This window comes from Phyllopteryx taeniolatus, chromosome 12, assembly GCF_024500385.1.
Source record: "Phyllopteryx taeniolatus isolate TA_2022b chromosome 12, UOR_Ptae_1.2, whole genome shotgun sequence".
NCBI classification, from domain to species: Eukaryota; Metazoa; Chordata; class Actinopteri; order Syngnathiformes; family Syngnathidae; genus Phyllopteryx; species Phyllopteryx taeniolatus.
In genome coordinates this window covers 12,581,750-12,598,907 of record NC_084513.1, presented here as the reverse complement: position 1 = coordinate 12,598,907, position 17,158 = coordinate 12,581,750, and the positions used below count along the sequence as shown (strand labels likewise).

At 42.8% G+C, this 17,158-nt stretch overlaps 1 protein-coding gene across 2 annotated transcripts in view; it reads left to right on the top strand.

Annotated features, from left to right (window-relative positions):
* The window catches only part of lrp2a (low density lipoprotein receptor-related protein 2a), a 63,229-nt gene that overhangs the window by 32,379 nt on the left and 13,692 nt on the right, over nt 1–17,158 (top strand). Inside the window, exons 41-61 of one of the 2 annotated variants that reach the window (XM_061792529.1) lie at nt 619–784; nt 880–1,038; nt 2,549–2,838; nt 2,934–3,134; nt 3,307–3,333; nt 3,426–3,461; nt 3,540–3,782; nt 4,506–4,631; nt 5,209–5,328; nt 6,587–6,718; nt 7,403–7,604; nt 7,685–7,980; nt 9,282–9,948; nt 10,498–10,668; nt 10,743–10,966; nt 11,122–11,299; nt 11,474–11,670; nt 11,765–12,010; nt 13,119–13,247; nt 15,320–15,439; nt 16,379–16,495. In XM_061792529.1, coding sequence (XP_061648513.1) covers nt 619–784; nt 880–1,038; nt 2,549–2,838; nt 2,934–3,134; nt 3,307–3,333; nt 3,426–3,461; nt 3,540–3,782; nt 4,506–4,631; nt 5,209–5,328; nt 6,587–6,718; nt 7,403–7,604; nt 7,685–7,980; nt 9,282–9,948; nt 10,498–10,668; nt 10,743–10,966; nt 11,122–11,299; nt 11,474–11,670; nt 11,765–12,010; nt 13,119–13,247; nt 15,320–15,439; nt 16,379–16,495 — 4,047 coding nt within the window. The remainder of the gene's footprint in view (nt 1–618; nt 785–879; nt 1,039–2,548; nt 2,839–2,933; nt 3,135–3,306; nt 3,334–3,425; nt 3,462–3,539; nt 3,783–4,505; nt 4,632–5,208; nt 5,329–6,586; nt 6,719–7,402; nt 7,605–7,684; nt 7,981–9,281; nt 9,949–10,497; nt 10,669–10,742; nt 10,967–11,121; nt 11,300–11,473; nt 11,671–11,764; nt 12,011–13,118; nt 13,248–15,319; nt 15,440–16,378; nt 16,496–17,158) is intronic. The other variant, XM_061792528.1, reaches the window with a different exon arrangement.

Sequence of the window (17,158 nt, the reverse complement as noted above, 5' to 3'; positions counted from 1 at the left end):
CCCCCGAAAATTATTTTGGGCTGGCGTGGCTGCTAGAGAGCCCCTAGTTGTCGCAGAGTGGAAAAGCCCTGCAACGTCCCGGTGGGATGCATTCCAGCCAACAGAGGCTTCAAGTGTATATATTTTCGTGCCTCAAATATTTATTTATATATCGGTATAAGATGCTTGATGAAGTATCATCCATTTTTCCAGGTCATAAAAATGGTATACAGCATTTGAAAGCAATGGCTTGATTTTTCACAATTTTGAAGCCTGTTTAAAAAAAAAATATTCTAATCATTTAAATTTGGCAGGGTTGTTAACAACACTCTTCTTTGGTGTGTCAAATTTAGAAAACATAATTAGTTTCACTTTAATGGCATTTTAACTCTGAACCCTTAGGACGTACTCACACTAGGCCATTCGAACGATGCCGGACTTGGCTGTAATTGCCCCTCCCTTTTCTATCCCACTAGTGCTCTTTAAACATTCTGGCTTCGGTCCATTTAGGTGTTTCATCACTTCATTAAACAAGTGTGCTGAAGCATGGCACGGATTGCCTATTGTGACAACCCTCTTAAATCTGGATATAAGGTCCTTCCCAGTGATTTTTCTTAAGTAGTTGTGCTTATGCGACAGATCTAGGGGCACCTGATGGCATTGCATATGATTGGATAAATAAAAGGATTTACTACAGCGACTATGCAAACCAGAGCATCAGTTCCATGTCTGTGAATGGATCTCAGAGAACTATTATTGCCCACGTCTCCAGGCCGAGAGCCATCATGTTGGATCCCTGCCGGGGGTAAGGCTTCTTTACGTAGCACATTTGTACTTATTTTCCTTATTCCTTATATTTTGCTTTGAATATTGTGATACGATTCCTATTTTGTTGGACAGATACATGTATTGGACTGACTGGGGAACCCATGCAAAGATCGAGCGTGCTACCTTAGGTGGGAACTTCCGAAAAGAGCTTGTGAACAGCAGTCTGGTCTGGCCCAACGGATTAAGCTTAGACTATGAAGAGGAGCGGCTGTATTGGGCTGATGCCAGCTTGTAAGACCAGACAAAATCAGTTTTTGTAATACAGTGGACTCTTGGAACGCAAATACAATTGTATACTTTATCTTTGACTTTTGATGATAATTGGAGTTCCGTTGATGCTAAGCTGTTCTCGTTTCGTTTTTGGTCTTGAGTGTTGTTCCACGTGCTTTTTTTTTCAGAGTTTCCTTAAAATTTTAGGTTGAATTATAAGTTATTTGTTCACCACAACCAGAGGTGGAAGTAAGTCACATATGTCCAAGTCACAAGTATGTCTCAAGGCATAACCTTGAAGTCTCAAGCAAGTCCCAAGTCACTGTGGGGAAAAATCAAGCAAGTTGAGTCGCCACTAAATTTCAAGCAAGTCGAGTCAGTGTAACTCCTACGGTTCTCAAGAGAACAGAACACCATTAAACAAAAGCGTAGACTGGCGCCCCATGGCCCATCACTGTACAGTATTTACAGTGGATATTAAAAGTCAACACACTCCTGTTAAAAATGTACAGCTTTTTATAATATTAAATATAATATAATTTTTTCACATGACTTTTTTAAAAATGGAAATCCTTTCAGGGGAAGTAAAAATAACCAACAGCGATTATGTGGTTGCTTACGTGCACATGCTCTCATAACTAGACATGTGGTTGTATTCAGAATTCAACAGTCTCATTTAGAAGCACTGACTCTGAACTAGATTAGATTAAAGGTTATGTTTCATATGCTGTGGTCTCAATTTTAAAAGCATCGTGCCGACAGCTTTATCTTTATCACAGAGCCGCTAGCAACGCCGCTGCACTTCTTCTGCATTCAGCGGTTGGCATGATATTTTAGGTGCTACTTTCTGCTCTAGAGTGCACACCGCTTCGCCTCATTAGAAAATGAGAGAGAGAGAAAGAGAGTTTTGCATGCCTATGAACCTCAATGAAAGATTCTGACAGTTATCATAAACCATCCCAACCTATGTTAGCTATACTAAAATGTTCACAATCACGTCATTTTTATTTTTAATCGTCCCAAACCAGTCTCTGACACTTAATGTTTGACCAGCTCGTTAAACTGTTCAATTAGCTTACCTCTATTTGTGAGTTTTGTAGTGACAGATGAAGTTCGACGTCGTTGTTGATGTCTCTTTAATGCGCCAGTGGCAAACCATGCAAGTTTCCATCCTCTTTATAAAGACTTTATCGACAACATTATCCTTGAATCCAAATTTTATTATCTTTGGCGCTCCTTCCATCGTTGTTCATGAAGATGGTGACTTCACACTGGCAAATGTACAACAATGCAGACTCTGTTGACAGGTTGGCGCGAATAACCCCACCTAAACGTTTCTTTCTTTAAAAAAAAGGCAAACTGTCTTAATTAAAATGCAGATTGCAGATAAAACTGGCAACTCGACTTGACTCGAGTACCCCTCCCATCTCTGCACCAAACCAGTTGGGTTGCAAGGGTCCACTGTATTGTACGTGTGTAAAGTCTTCTTCATTGGTATTGCTATTGCTATCATTTTTCGCTCTGCCATCAGACAGAAGATTGAACGATCCTCTCTAAGTGGATCGAATCGAGAGGTCATCGTCAGTACGGCCATCTACCCGTTCGCCATGGCAATGTTTGGACAGTTTATTTATTGGACTGACTGGAACACACGTAGCATCTACCGTGCCAACAAACACGATGGCTCTGACCAAACGGTAATGATTCAGAACCTCCCGTCTCGGCCGATGGATATCCATGTTTTGGCCAGTGGGAAGCAGCAGCAGTGTATCAGTCCTTGCGAGCAGTTTAATGGAGGCTGCAGCCATATCTGTACACCAGGTATAAAAAAAAAATTATGATTGTTTTTCCAGCACAACATTAATTGCCAAAATAAAAAGCAAAAAAAAAAGCCTCATGCAACGTGATCCTGTTAGGGCCCAATGGAGCTGAGTGTCACTGTCCATCAGAGGGCCACTGGTACCTCGCTGACAATAAGCACTGCATCCTTGATAACGGGACTCGTTGCCAGCCCGGTCAGTTTACCTGCTTGAATGCCCGCTGCATTCGTGCCCAGTGGAAGTGTGACAATGACAATGACTGTGGGGATGGCAGCGATGAGCTGGAGAGAGTCTGTGGTAAGGCGTCTTTAAATTTGTCAGCTTCTATTCTTTCTAGCTTGGATTTTTTTCTCTTGCTTAGTATGAGTACAAATTAACCTCACTGTAAATGCTTTGGTACTAAAGTCATATAAAACCTACTAACTACTAACAAGCTCTGACTTTTCGCTCTAAATAAATTATTTCTTAGGAGAGACGACCGATTTCAACTATGTTGGTGTGTATGCTTGGTTTTTGATTACAAATCAATTAACATTCTCCCAGCAACAAATCAATACTAATCACAATCGCTGAAATTTTTGCATGCAGTCCCTCAGTTCCTGTCATCGTTTGTCGCCTTGTCAGGTAACAAGCATTCAATGAATGTGTGCTGGAAGCAGCTTCTTGAAAGTGTCTGACAAGGTCACTCATTCTGTTTGTTAGCGTTCCACACATGTGACCCCACGGTGTTTACCTGCGGCAACGGGCGATGTGTGCCATACCACTACCGCTGTGACCACTATGATGACTGCGGTGATAACAGCGATGAGGCCAGCTGTCTGTTCAGGCAGTGCGACCCCAACACAGAGTTTGCCTGCAATAATGGGCGCTGTATTTCCAAGGATTATGTTTGCAACGGCATCAATAACTGCTATGACAACGGCACCTCAGATGAGCAAAACTGCCGTGAGTAAAATAGTTATTTTGAAATTAATTTAAAAAATATACAGTACTCTCAAAAACCCAGGGATATTTGGCTTTTGGGTGACATTTTCAGGAATGCACTATTAACTTTACAGATTAACTTAATGTGAAGTTCTCTTAACTTTTGAATGTACATGTGTAACAGACTATTCAATGTCAGAAATAGTATTGAAACACTGAACGGTGGGATGTGCATAAAAAAGTTAGGAGGAGATCAAATTAAAGTCATTTTCAGGTTTTGTTTCGAATTACATTAAATATGTTTGAAGGAAAACACTGAACATGTGCAAAGACTGAGAACAATGTACTACTAAATTGCTAAATAGCTTTAAACACTTTTACACCATCAAATTTGGCTGTTTCTTTTGGGCCTTCAGCTGACATTCCCACACAGTGCTGCAGCTCAAGGGTGAGCCTTATTTTACATAGTTATTTTTTACAATTCATTCAAATTAGGCAGGCCTTTTTAAAAACACTCGTCTCTGTGTAGTGTGAAATTTACAGGTACATTTTTTGGAATCCTTGGTGAATCTTTAAGTCAACATGTAAAGGTTATAGTGCTGTTTAGGTCGATCCTGAAATTTCACCTAAAAGCAAAAAAATAATTATTCATAACATTTTGTTGAGTAGTGTATATATATATATATATATATATATTTATTTTTTTATTTATATAATATTTTTATGTATTAATTGATTGTTTAGCTGAGAGAACTTGCCAGCCGGAACACACCAAGTGTCAGTCGACCAACATTTGCATCCCACGTTCATACCTGTGTGATGGAGACAACGACTGTGGAGATATGAGTGACGAGAGTCCGACTCACTGTGGTGAGTTTAATACCAACTAACAAATGTTTTCATCTAACAGGTATTCTCTGTTCTTAAATCGACTGTATTGTTGCATGTGATTTGCAAGTTGTCCCATTTAGTGGAATTACAAACAATACAACGTTGCAAGCGGCACGGTGGACGACTGGTTAGAGCGTCAGCCTTACAATTCTGGGAACCCGGGTTCAATCCCTGGCCCCGCCTGTGTGGAGTTTGCATGTTCTCCCAGTGCCTGCGTGGGTTTTCTCCGGGCACTCCAGTTTCCTCCCACATCCCAAAAACATGCATTAATTGGAGAATCTAAATTGCCCGTAGGTGTGACTGTGAGTGCGAATGGTTGTTTGTTTATATGTGCCCTGCGATTGGCTGGCAACCAGTTCAGGGTGTACCCCGCCTCCTGCCCGATGACAGCTGGGATAGGCTCCAGCATGCCCGCGACCTCAGTGAGGAGAAGCGCCTCAGAAAATGGATGGATGGACAACGTTGCAACAAATTAAAAAACTCCTCAGAATCTTGATGTTATTTGATGTGTGATGTCATTTCAGTGATGTCGAACTCTTCTGCATTTTCCACCTAGCTACAGCGACATGTTCCCAGAGCGAGTTCCGTTGTTCCAGCGGTCGTTGCATCCCCGCCCACTGGTACTGTGACGGAGGGGCTGATTGTGCCAATGGCTCTGATGAACCCCTCTCCTGCAGTGAGTGTCACACATCTCTTTTAGCCCAAATGGCTCCAATGGCCTTTGCTGGCTTTGTATGTCTGAACTCATCACCACCACTATCACGCCCCCTCCCCCAGTTTTTGTGTGTTAGTGCCTGTCCGCCCATCTAAGAAGTGGTGAGTGATGCAGCGGAGAGTGTGAGTCTGTGCGGTGTATCTCTTTGTTGATGAGGTGGTCTGCCAGGCCTCCTATTGTGTGTTGGATTCTACTGTGGCGCACCCCCTCCTACTTCCTTTTGTCCTGTGGGGGTTACAGAGCCTCACTTTGGCTTTTGTTTAGATAGCTCACCAAGCATGGGAATGTGGATTTACCAGAGCTATTTTGATAGTTTTAATGTTCTGGTAGTGGCGTATTGCCCACTTTCTCATTAATGGGCGTAGTGGCTAATTACAAAAGTTTCAATTACATAAATACATTTGTTAGCTGTCGGGCAGAATCCTCACATCTCCAAAATTAGTACTTTTCAGAGAATCAAAAAACGCATGCAGCTTGAGTCACCAAACACTCAAGTTGGTATTATATTCCTAGCATATACTGTTGCGCACCAACATCAACACGACACCAACCCCAAATAATTTTCAATCGCTAATTTAATACAATAAACAGTCGCCAATTTATAACGCTATCATTGTTTACAATGGTACGAGCACGGCGCCTGAGCCAACCATCCACATCAGTCTCACGTTCACGCCAGCTCCCCCGACCAGACAAAAAGTCTTTAATACTTCACAAAAGTAAAAAACTGTGGTTACATCATCTTCCTTAATTCTTTCACAGAGGTCTTCCAGTCAAGAGTGATGCAATAAATAAAATGACTAAGCAGTTTAAGTGACGGAAATAAATCTGTATACATTTAACCTCATGGCTGTCCAGCTCCTTCTGCACCAAAACATTACAGGGATCCATTTTAAACAAAACAGGCTTAATCAGATGGCTCCCACAGACTGAGAGAAGTGGTGGAGTTTTACAACACTTCTCAGACAGTTCAGCATTCAAAAGAGTTAATACATTTGCTACATTTTCTAAAGCTATTTTTTTAAACACTTTAAATTGGTTAATAATGCATAAAAAATGAGACACGACATGGGGACAGACCAATAGTATAAATATGTGAAAAAATATGAAAGTGACCATATTTGGACACACAAGGTTTTCACCCAAAAGTACGATATTTTTACTGACAGAAATGTTTTAGCAACATAACTTCAAATGGATATACATTTTGTCTTTGTAGCCACATTAGCAAAGACCTGCAATGCAGATCAGTTCCGTTGTGATGATGGAAGATGCATTGCCTCCTCCTGGATCTGTGATGGAGACAACGACTGCGGTGACATGAGCGATGAAGACCAGAGGCACAATTGTGGTATGCACGATACTATTTATCATCAGTATCAGTATGTTTCTTAAACCCATTGTGCCCCTCACTCAAATTCTCATTATCCCGGAGAAGTGGCACATTTTGAATTAGGGGGCAACTTGGTTAGTGTGTCACGCTCTGACTTTTGACTATGTTCTTGTCTGTTCTTTCTTTGCTGGCTGCCCCAGATTGCCATAAGACAGGATAATGAGTGTGACTGGAAACTGACAATTTTCTTATTGTGCTTTAGAGCACGCTAATTCTGCCAAGCAACAAAAGGCTGTGCCAATGTGTGACTAGGAAAAATAATTACACAGTGGTGGAGTGTACGATGCTGGGCTGTGACACATCTCAGTCTCCTGTACAAAATCTCCAGTCCAAGAAGCTGACAATCTGACATTCCGGATTTCTCCTGCTTCACTTGTTACTTTGTGCGTGCCTCCTTTATCTTGCTTCCTAGCTCAGGGTAGATCAAGAATCTGCAGTGTGTTCTGCAACAATAAGATGCCTGCAGCCCTGCAGGAGACTGACTTCAAACAAAGTGGATCAACCGCGTTAGACGGATAAAGAATTTTAAGTCAGGCTGAATGTTTTTTTTTAAATAAAGTTAGGAATGTTCCGACTGTGACAACTGGGTCATCATAGTCACCTGTTTAACCTTTCTAAATCGACTCCTCTGATCGCATCCAGCCAACCGCACATGTTCGAGTGCAGAGTTCACCTGTGCGAACAACCAACCGCCTCAGCGCAAGTGCATTCCTCAAGACTGGGTGTGTGACGGAGATGCGGACTGCACAGATGCGCTGGATGAGCATCAGAACTGCACACGGCAATCCTGTGGCATCAACGATTTCACCTGCAGCAACGGCCTCTGCATACGTAGCTCCTACAGGTCACACCAGAGAAACCCTTGCAGTTATATCCATCCTGCTTTGCATTGTGACTTTATTGTGAGATATTATTCGAAATCAGGTGCGACAGGCGAAACGACTGCGGCGACAGCAGTGATGAACAGGGTTGCACCTACCAGCCGTGCCAGCAGCACCAATTTACCTGCCAGAACGGCCGATGCGTGTCGCATGACTTTGTCTGTGACGGGGACAACGACTGCAGCGATGAGTCGGATGAGCTCGAGCACATGTGCCACACTCCCCCGCCCACATGCCCCCCAGGAGAGTACAGATGTGCCAACGGACACTGTATCCCCCTGAGCCAGGTGTGTAACCGGGACGACAACTGCTCCGACAACAGTGATGAGAAAGGATGCGGTAAGTGTGACAGGGATTTAATATTGAATCTCCGATATACAGTGTTTCCCCTCTATATCCCAGTAACAGGTTGCGCCCCTGCTATATCGCTATTTTTTTTATAAGTGATTATTTTATGGTTTTATTTTACAGTATACAGTGGTGCCTTGTGGTACGAGTCACCCAATTTAAGAGTTTTTCAAGTAATGAGCTGTCATTTGGTTGATTTTTTTGCTTTGACTTGGGAGCGCAAACTTGAAATAAGAACACTGTACAGTGGTAGTGAACTCAATTCAACTCAATTCACACTAAACAGCAGTTTGGGAAATAGCGAAAAATTCATAAAAAATAGGCTTTAAGTTGTTCAATGCCACTCTGAGTTGAAGTTTAATGCCAAACTAAAATAAAACAGAGAATTACACGTGTATTAAAAACAACCACATACTTTGCCTTACTTGGATAGGTCTACCACCTTGTTGCAACGAAATGGAATATTAACGAGGGGGATTCCACCCAAATGACTGTTGTTGGAGAGCAGAGGCCTCTCTTCAATGCATCTTAATGATTGTCGTTTTGCATCCCAAAAGAGTGATACCATTTGTGGTTGGGGCCTGCCTCTAACTTGGGAGATAAATACATGTAGTAGTTAGTAGCCAACACTCTGGCTGGAGCTGTCCTATCTACCCTATGTGCATGAAATGAAGCCTGCTCGGATTATTAGCGAAATGTCTTCTAAGACAGCTAGAACAGTCAAGTTGCGATCGATTCGATGCCCTGAGAAGGAAATTACCTGGATGAATGAGCATATTCACAGGCATGCTGCTGCCTTTTGTGCAGAAGGTGCAAGTGAGATTCCCAGGCCCAATACCCAGGCACAGGCAGACACAGGCCAAGTAAAAAATGGGTGGCTTGCATCAGAAAGTGCATCTCATGTAAAAAGTGTGCCAAATAAATCATATGAGTGACTTGCTTTGGTGATCCCAAAAGTTGCAACAACAACAAAATGTCTTTGAGCTAAAGTGACCAGAATCACACCAGGTTCACTTGCAGGTGGACTGAGACCCTCATCTTCAATTTGTCGCGGTCCACTTGTATGTTGCATACAAGGGTTTAGATCATGACATTGCACTTGACCAAACAAATCGCACTAGTAGAGCAATCGAACCGGAGTTATTTTTAACCAAAACCAAAGCTTGTGAGTGCATTGAGTATCAAAATGTAAAATAAACAGTTTAGCTTCTCTTTAACTATAGGTCATTTTTACCTTCTCAGTTTGCAGGTATTTAATGTATAATATTGTTTTGGTGCTTGTGTAATTCCAGGTATCAATGAGTGCATAGACCCATCCATCCATCGCTGCGACCACAATTGTTCAGACACCCCCACCAGCTTCATCTGCACCTGTCACTCAGGCTACCGCCTCATGTCTGACGGCACAACGTGCGACGATGTCAACGAATGCGGCGAGATGCCAAGCGTGTGCAGCCAGGTCTGCGAGAACACGGTGGGCTCGTACGTCTGCAAGTGCGCCCCGGGATTCCTCCGGGAGCCGGACGGGCGCAGTTGCCGCCAGAACAGCAACATCTCGCCTTACCTCATCTTCAGCAACCGCTACTACCTCAGGAACCTCTCCACGGACGGGCAGGCCTACTCGCTGATACTCCAGGGCCTGACCAGTGTGGTGGCCATGGACTTTGACCGCGTGGACAAGCGCTTGTATTGGATTGACTTGAACCGCAGAGTGATTGAGAGGATGTTCTTCAATGGCAGCAACAGAGAAGTGGTGGTCAGCGGAGTTCTGCACGGCGAGGGTCTTGCAATCGACTGGATCGCCAGGAAACTCTACTGGGTGGATAGCTTAATGGATTGCCTCAAAGTGTCGGAACTGGATGGCCGTTTTGTGAAAAAACTGGCTGAACATTGCGTTGATGCTAATAACACTTACTGCTTTGAGAACCCCAGAGCCATCGTGTTGCATCCCAAACACGGGTTAGTAGCCAAAACTCTATGATTGAGCCTAACTAATGGATTGGCCTATATTACTTTGTCGCAATATATCAATACTAGTAGTATTCTGTATATCGTCGATTCATTCATCCTCACTAGGGCTGCGGGCATGCTGGAGCCTATCCTAGCTGACTCTGGGCGAGAGGCGGGGTACACCCTGAACTGGTCGCCAGCCAATCGCAGGGCACATATTAACAAACAACCATCTGCACTCACATTCACACTTACGGGCAATTTAGAGTGTTCAATTAATTTACCATGCATGTTTTTGGGATGTGGGAGGAAACCGGAGTACCTACAGAAAACCCATGTAGGCACGGGGAGAACATGCAAACGCCACACAGGCGGGGCCGTATTTGAACCCAAGTCCTCAGAACTTTGAGGCAGATGTGCTAACCAGTCACCCACCGTGCCACCAAGGCTGAAATTTATTTAAATTAAGTAAACTAGGTCTACCTCTTACACATTTGAAACAGGGGTATATTGTCCTTATCCTATATGAGTTCTGATGGTATTTTCCCCTCTTGTTAGATATGTGTACTGGACTGACTGGGGTGACAAAGCCTTCATAGGCCGAGTTGGAATGGATGGAACCAACAAAGTGGCGGTCATCACCTCTAAGATAGAGTGGCCCAATGGGCTCACCATAGACTACACGAATGACAAGCTTTACTGGTCCGACGCACATTTGAACTACATCGAGTGAGTCCATATTCCCTTGTCGCTTACATTAGAAACTTTGAGCCATGAAACTTTCATCGGTCTTGATGTTTCAGGTACTCCAACCTGGATGGTCACCACAGGCACACGGTATACAATGGAGTTTTGCCTCATCCGTTTGCCCTGACTGTGTTCGAGGACACTGTTTACTGGACTGACTGGAACACACGAACGGTAGAAAAAGGCAACAAATATGACGGCTCTGGTCGCCAGGTCCTAGTAAACACCACACACAGACCGTTTGACATTCACGTGTGCCATCCTTACAGACAGCCCATTGGTGAGTTCAGCTGTGACTTCTCTCACCCTATGCAGATATTTATTTTGCTTTAGGGGGCAGGTTTAGATTGCCAGCCTAACAATACTTGTCCTTTATTTGTTTAGCAATAGTAAACTGATATTGTTTGGGCCTTTTCTTACTTCTTCGCCCGGTAGTAAACAATCCCTGTGCGGTGAACAATGGAGGCTGCACACACCTGTGCCTCATCCGTCACGGGGGGCGGGAACACACCTGCGAGTGTCCTGACCACTTCCTGGGAATGCCAATAGGAGGAGTGACCAGATGCCTTCCCATGTGCACCAGCACCCAGTACAGATGCGCAAATAATGAACGGTGTGTCGCGCAATCTTTCCTGTTGTATAATTTTAGATCCAACTGCCTTCCCCAAGGAAGTTGCGGGTTTGTTTGTTTATGTGCAACATCATGCCTACAGACAGTTTTTGACATAATGTGTGTAAAAGTTAAGCAAAAGGCCTTAAAATGTTGCCCTTCTTGTGCCTTCAACAGATGTATTCCAATCTGGTGGAAGTGTGACGGTCAGAGAGACTGCAGAGACGGCTCGGACGAACCCTTCACCTGCCCCACACACCACTGCAGACTTGGACAGTTTCAGTGCAATGATGCCAACTGCACCAGTCCACACTTCCTGTGCAACGGGAAGTGGGACTGCTACGATGGATCAGATGAAGACCCTGTGCTGTGTGGTTAGTTGTCCGATCTTAACACAAACATTCGAACAAATGTTACAATCTTCAAATTGTTATTTAAACTTATCATTCAATTGATGGTACCCTCCAGCCACACACCAGTGCGAACCTCACCAGTGGCAGTGTACAAATAAGCAGTGCATCCCTGAGTCGTGGCAGTGCGACGGTGAGGATGACTGCGATGATCACTCCGATGAAGACCCATCCCATTGTTCCACCAGGACGTGCCGTCCCGGACAGTTCAAATGCCGTAATGGACGCTGCATCCCCCAAAATTGGAAATGCGACACTGACGATGACTGTGGGGACAACTCTGATGAGCCTCTCGAAGAATGCAGTAAGTGAAGTTTGACCCATCGACTACATATAGTATACCCAATGATTTTCATATACAGTGCTACCTTGATTTACGACTACCCCAACTTACAAATTTTCGAGTTATGAGCAATCGCTTGGTTGTTTTTTTGTTTCCTGTTGTGAGCCAAAATCTTATATACCAGCACTTTATAGATACACAGCTCTTCAAGTGAAGTGAAAAGCAAAATGGCGAAATTAAGGTACTGCAATAACGAGGGCTGCAACGAATTGATAAAATCGATAAAAATCGATAGTTAAAATTGTTGGCAACGGATTTCATTATCGATTTGTCATGTTGCGAGATTATGTCAGTCACCGTGTGTGTGTGTGTGTGTATGTGTGCCTTGTATTGGAGAGAATGAGATATTCCGGTTGTGTGCGCCTTGTCCTCATAGGGGCAGTGTGCCAGGGTGTTGCACGTGGGTGGCGTGGCGCGGCGCGGCGCAAAGAGTAAGAGTACACCCTGGAACTGGAGTGTGAACTGGAGGGTCGGCGGTTCATGTCCTCGCCCGAGCACATGTCGTCGTTGTGTCCCTGGGCAAGACACCCACAGTGCCTACGAATGAATATGGTTGGCTGTTTGGTTGCAACCATGTTTCTGTTAGGTTGTCACAGGGCAGCTGTGGTTACACAAGTATCTTACCACCACCATGGTGTGATTAAGGAGTGAAGGAATAATATGTGAAGTTGTAAAGCTTCTTTGAATGCCCAGAAAAGCACTATATAAGTTTAATGCATTATTATAGATAACCCAAATTCATCAGACTAGAAGAGTCACGATTGAACTGCATTAAAGTTGGCAAAGGTGGACTCTTTTTGAGGAACTGAATGAATAAGCTGAATGAATGTAATGACCTGAATAAGTGTTACTGTTGGGGACACTTATTTAACATACGAGTAAATTAAATTATGAGCAAGGTCATTGAATTAATTAAATTCGTAAGTCAAGGTACTACTAAACCCTCATACTTCCAACACAAAGCATTTCAGAAGGCTGTCTGACCTCTCAGTAGTTGCAATTACAAATCAATTGACGGTCCAAATGTACCAAAAAGCACTACAGGGTCTTACTGTGTTTTCTCTCAAAGTGGGGCCGGTGTATCGATGCGACAACCACACCGAGTTTGACTGCAAGACCAACTATCGATGTGTGCCTCTCTGGTCTGTATGCAATGGCTACGATGACTGCAGGGACAACAGCGATGAGCAGGGCTGTGGTAAGTCCAACAGAGGCAACAGACCCTCTTCTAGCCACATTATAGAGTTTTCCGGTACTAAAAAACATAACTTACAAGATCGGTGAGGTCCCATTTGTTGACTATTTAAGGCACATTTCAACTAAGCAGCACAGTTGGGTTAAATTTTAGGAACACTGGAGTACCAACCGCAGCAGTTTGAGTATCTAAGGCCCACCACAAACCAAGCGACGTAGCCGAACCCAAACCTGTAACTAGTTTTTATGAGTGGCCAACAGTCGGCCGTGAGTTTTGCTGCGATTTGAAATTTTAATTGCAGGTTAATGGCATCGCAACGTCACAGATTTTCCCCAAAAAACATACACACTTTCAATCTTGAGGCAACACAATGCCACATGGCTCCTGCATCGTGAGGGAAGTGGCAGAGTTTTACAACAATTCTCAAAACAGTTGAAGCATTCATAGATCATTTTTGGATGTTCGAGGTTTCCGCCCATTGTTGTTTTGTGTTTAACAATAAAACTTAACTATATTTATCATTTTATTTGTAAATGTGGCTAAAAAGCAAATAAATGTATGAGGTGTTGGAAAATATACGGTAGTTCTACATATATATGTGTGTTGTTGCTCTATCCATGCATGGCTGCACTGGTTCATTTGCGGAGTTCTGTAGTCCACACACACTCACGGCAGCCCTCCCGCTCTTATCAGAGGCCCTCACTCCATTAGTGCCATGCCCGAGCAGGAGGGGAGATCCGTGCTAATCTTTCTGTAAGAATGCAGCAGATGGGCCAGGTGGAGGATGAGGAGGGCAGCACTCGCTCTATCTTTGACACCCGGCACTCTGTGGTGGAGACGGCTCACACCAGCTCTCCTCCACTCTGCTGACTTCTCATCTCCTGGAGCCTTATCCAACACACACGTCTCCACGCGCACACACACGCACACACACACACACACACACACACAGAGATCACCAATCTGTCTCAGACACACTGCTTGACTCCCTCCTTTGTGGTTTAATTAAGAAATGGGATGCCTTTCCCAAACTTTCAGCATTACTTAAGACCCCCGACTTTGAAGTTATGAACCCAGTAAAAACTTTGCTAAGAACTCAGTGTGTGTCCAAATACTGAGAGTGGAATGTCAATCCATCATTTAAATTGAGTATCACAGGTAGTGAACCTAATAAGAATGAGTTTTACTGTGAAACTAAGTATAATAGATGTTATAAAAACAAATGTGCCCTCAGCAGCACCTCATACCTATACGTATTATACCATGTGCCTGTTTAGAATGAAATCATCTGAATCAATTTAAAGTAATGTAAAGTGAATATAAATGTCTTCTAAATGTGAAACACCACAGAGAGGAGTGTTGTTAACAACCATGCTAAATTTGAATGATTAATAAAAAATCAGCAAGAATATAAAATGAGGCTTCAAAATCATGAAAAATCAAGCCATTGTCTCTGCTCTAATCCTGTGGTTGTGTCCGCTAAATGCGTGTAATAACGCCCCGCTGAAAGATGGATGCTACTTTGTCTAGCATCTTTCTTCTGCCTACACATCCCTACATGTGCCAAGAAATTATAGCCGCTTAAAGCCTCAAGTGGCTGGAAAACAGTCGAAACCAATGTTTACATACATGATAGAGTCGCGAACCACCAGCTGGCTTGTAAGCTAAAAAGCATGACCGTAATAAAAATAACTACATTATAATGTATAGTAACTCACAATTGCGCCAGGTAACCACTGATGCAGACGCTCAAGTTGTTAAACAGCGGGTAAGGTGGGGACTCATGGTGGCTGCCAAAATGCATCACTGGAGCACTGTTTTAGCCACGCCAAAAGATGATCTGAACCCAAAAGGGGAAAAACAGTTTAACTATATCTCCACAACTGAGTACTACATTAGTTCTTTGTCTTTGCACCTTTTCAGCCACTATGTTTAAACTGTTAAAATGTATTTAGAAATAAATACATTTTATTGAAAATGTAGTGTTTGCTGATTTTGGCTGGAACTCACTGGAATTTAAGATAAAAAGTTTAGCAGTCATGCAAGATATCTATATATTTATCTTTTCTTTTTAGATGAGGTGACCTGCGACACCAGCGGAGACTTTCAGTGTGACAACCATCATTGCATCCCGCTAAGGTGGCGCTGTGACGGTGATGATGATTGCGGGGACAATTCTGACGAACGCAGCTGCAGTGAGTCCTTGCCACTTTGAATGGAATCGAAAGAGAGAAAGATGATATGCTTCCTAGATAATTCATTAGGTACACCTTCTCAATCTAATATCTAATATATTTGCAAAGATAATATATGGTAATATATTAATAACTCTACCTAGAAGTGAAATTTGTAAATTACAATTTTATCAATACTTTAAATCCCGGGTTGCATCTACCAGCCGCCTTAGCATGGTGGCTGAGTCTCCAATCCAGTTTTTACACTTAATGTCATTAACGTGTCATTAGTGTCATTTAATCTCCTTATCTGATGACCATTCACACTTTAAATCGAATGTTATTTCAGGAAATATGTCCATCATCTCAAGAAATGTTAGATAACCACGGACCGTAGCTGGTTGTAGGCCAAATTTAGAACACCTTAATGTTGGTCATTATGGTGGTAGCCTGCTTGGAGAGCCAAGTATTTATTGAGGTGGTACTTGTGTAATGTTTGAGAACCATGGCCAAATAGTGAGAGCTCTTCCTGAGAACTGCATGAAAATAGAGCACTGAAGGCAAATCCTTTTATCAGAGGTGATATTTTGCAAGAGGCTTCACACTTGTGCTGACAGTTGGCTGCCGTAAGAGAAGAGAAGCGGGCTTATCAACAACTTGAGAAACAGTCTGTCCTCAGGAGTGAGGGATTCTGTCACCTTTGGCCCCTACAGAATTAAATCATGCCTGAGAAGGTGCTGCTTAATAAGGAGGAAAACGGTCTGGGATTTCTAGCCTTGCTGGTGCTGCTGAGCTTAAAGAGGCTGTGGTGTTTTTCTAGAGGTCATTATTAGGAGTAAAATAATACATAGGCCTTGAAAGCACGTTGATGTGTTCCTTCACGTTTGATAAATGTGTCTTAGATGACAGAATTTGTGAAAGGTCTTCACTTGTGAAATATGTTTTTTTCCTCCCCCTTAGCACCACGCGTGTGTACTGAGAGTGAGTTTCGCTGCAATAATCTGCACTGCATTCCCGACCGTTGGGTCTGTGACCATGACAACGACTGTGAAGACAACTCGGATGAAAGGGACTGTGGTGGGTGGAGGCTCTTTGTTTTGGCTGGAGGTCTGGCTGTTTGCGTGTCACTGTGGACCACCATGCCAAGACCCAATAAAAACAGGCATTTTTTAGTCTTGCAGACAGAGGGGACCACCTGTCGTCTTTTATTCAGACAGAATGAAAGCTTCCATGTATACAGTGCTGCTAGATTAGGAGAAAATTGCTCGTCATGTCACTCTGTAAGACTTGATTATAGAACATACTATTAGCAGGTCCATAAATCAAGTAATGTTACCAACAATTAAATACATTTACACTCACTGGCCACAGCATATGAATAATTATTCCTTTCAATGTATCAAAGTTGTATTAATTTAACATTATCTTTTATTGTGGCTGTTGTTTACAGTGGTTAAATGATGTTATAGTGTATATATATATATTTATATATATATATATATATATATATATATATATATATATATATAATTTCTTATTTAGTTCATATTATTACATGTACATGGTTTCTCGTGCTTGGTGGAAAAACATGCTTGAAATATCTGTTAAAAGTGAGAAAAATTTAAATTTCAGTATAGATTTTCAGCCAAAATGAAAGAAAAAAACTCCAAGAAAGATTTAGAACACATTTTATTTGGTTTAGTCGGCCGCATGAAATGTTGCAGCGGGCAGCATCTGGCC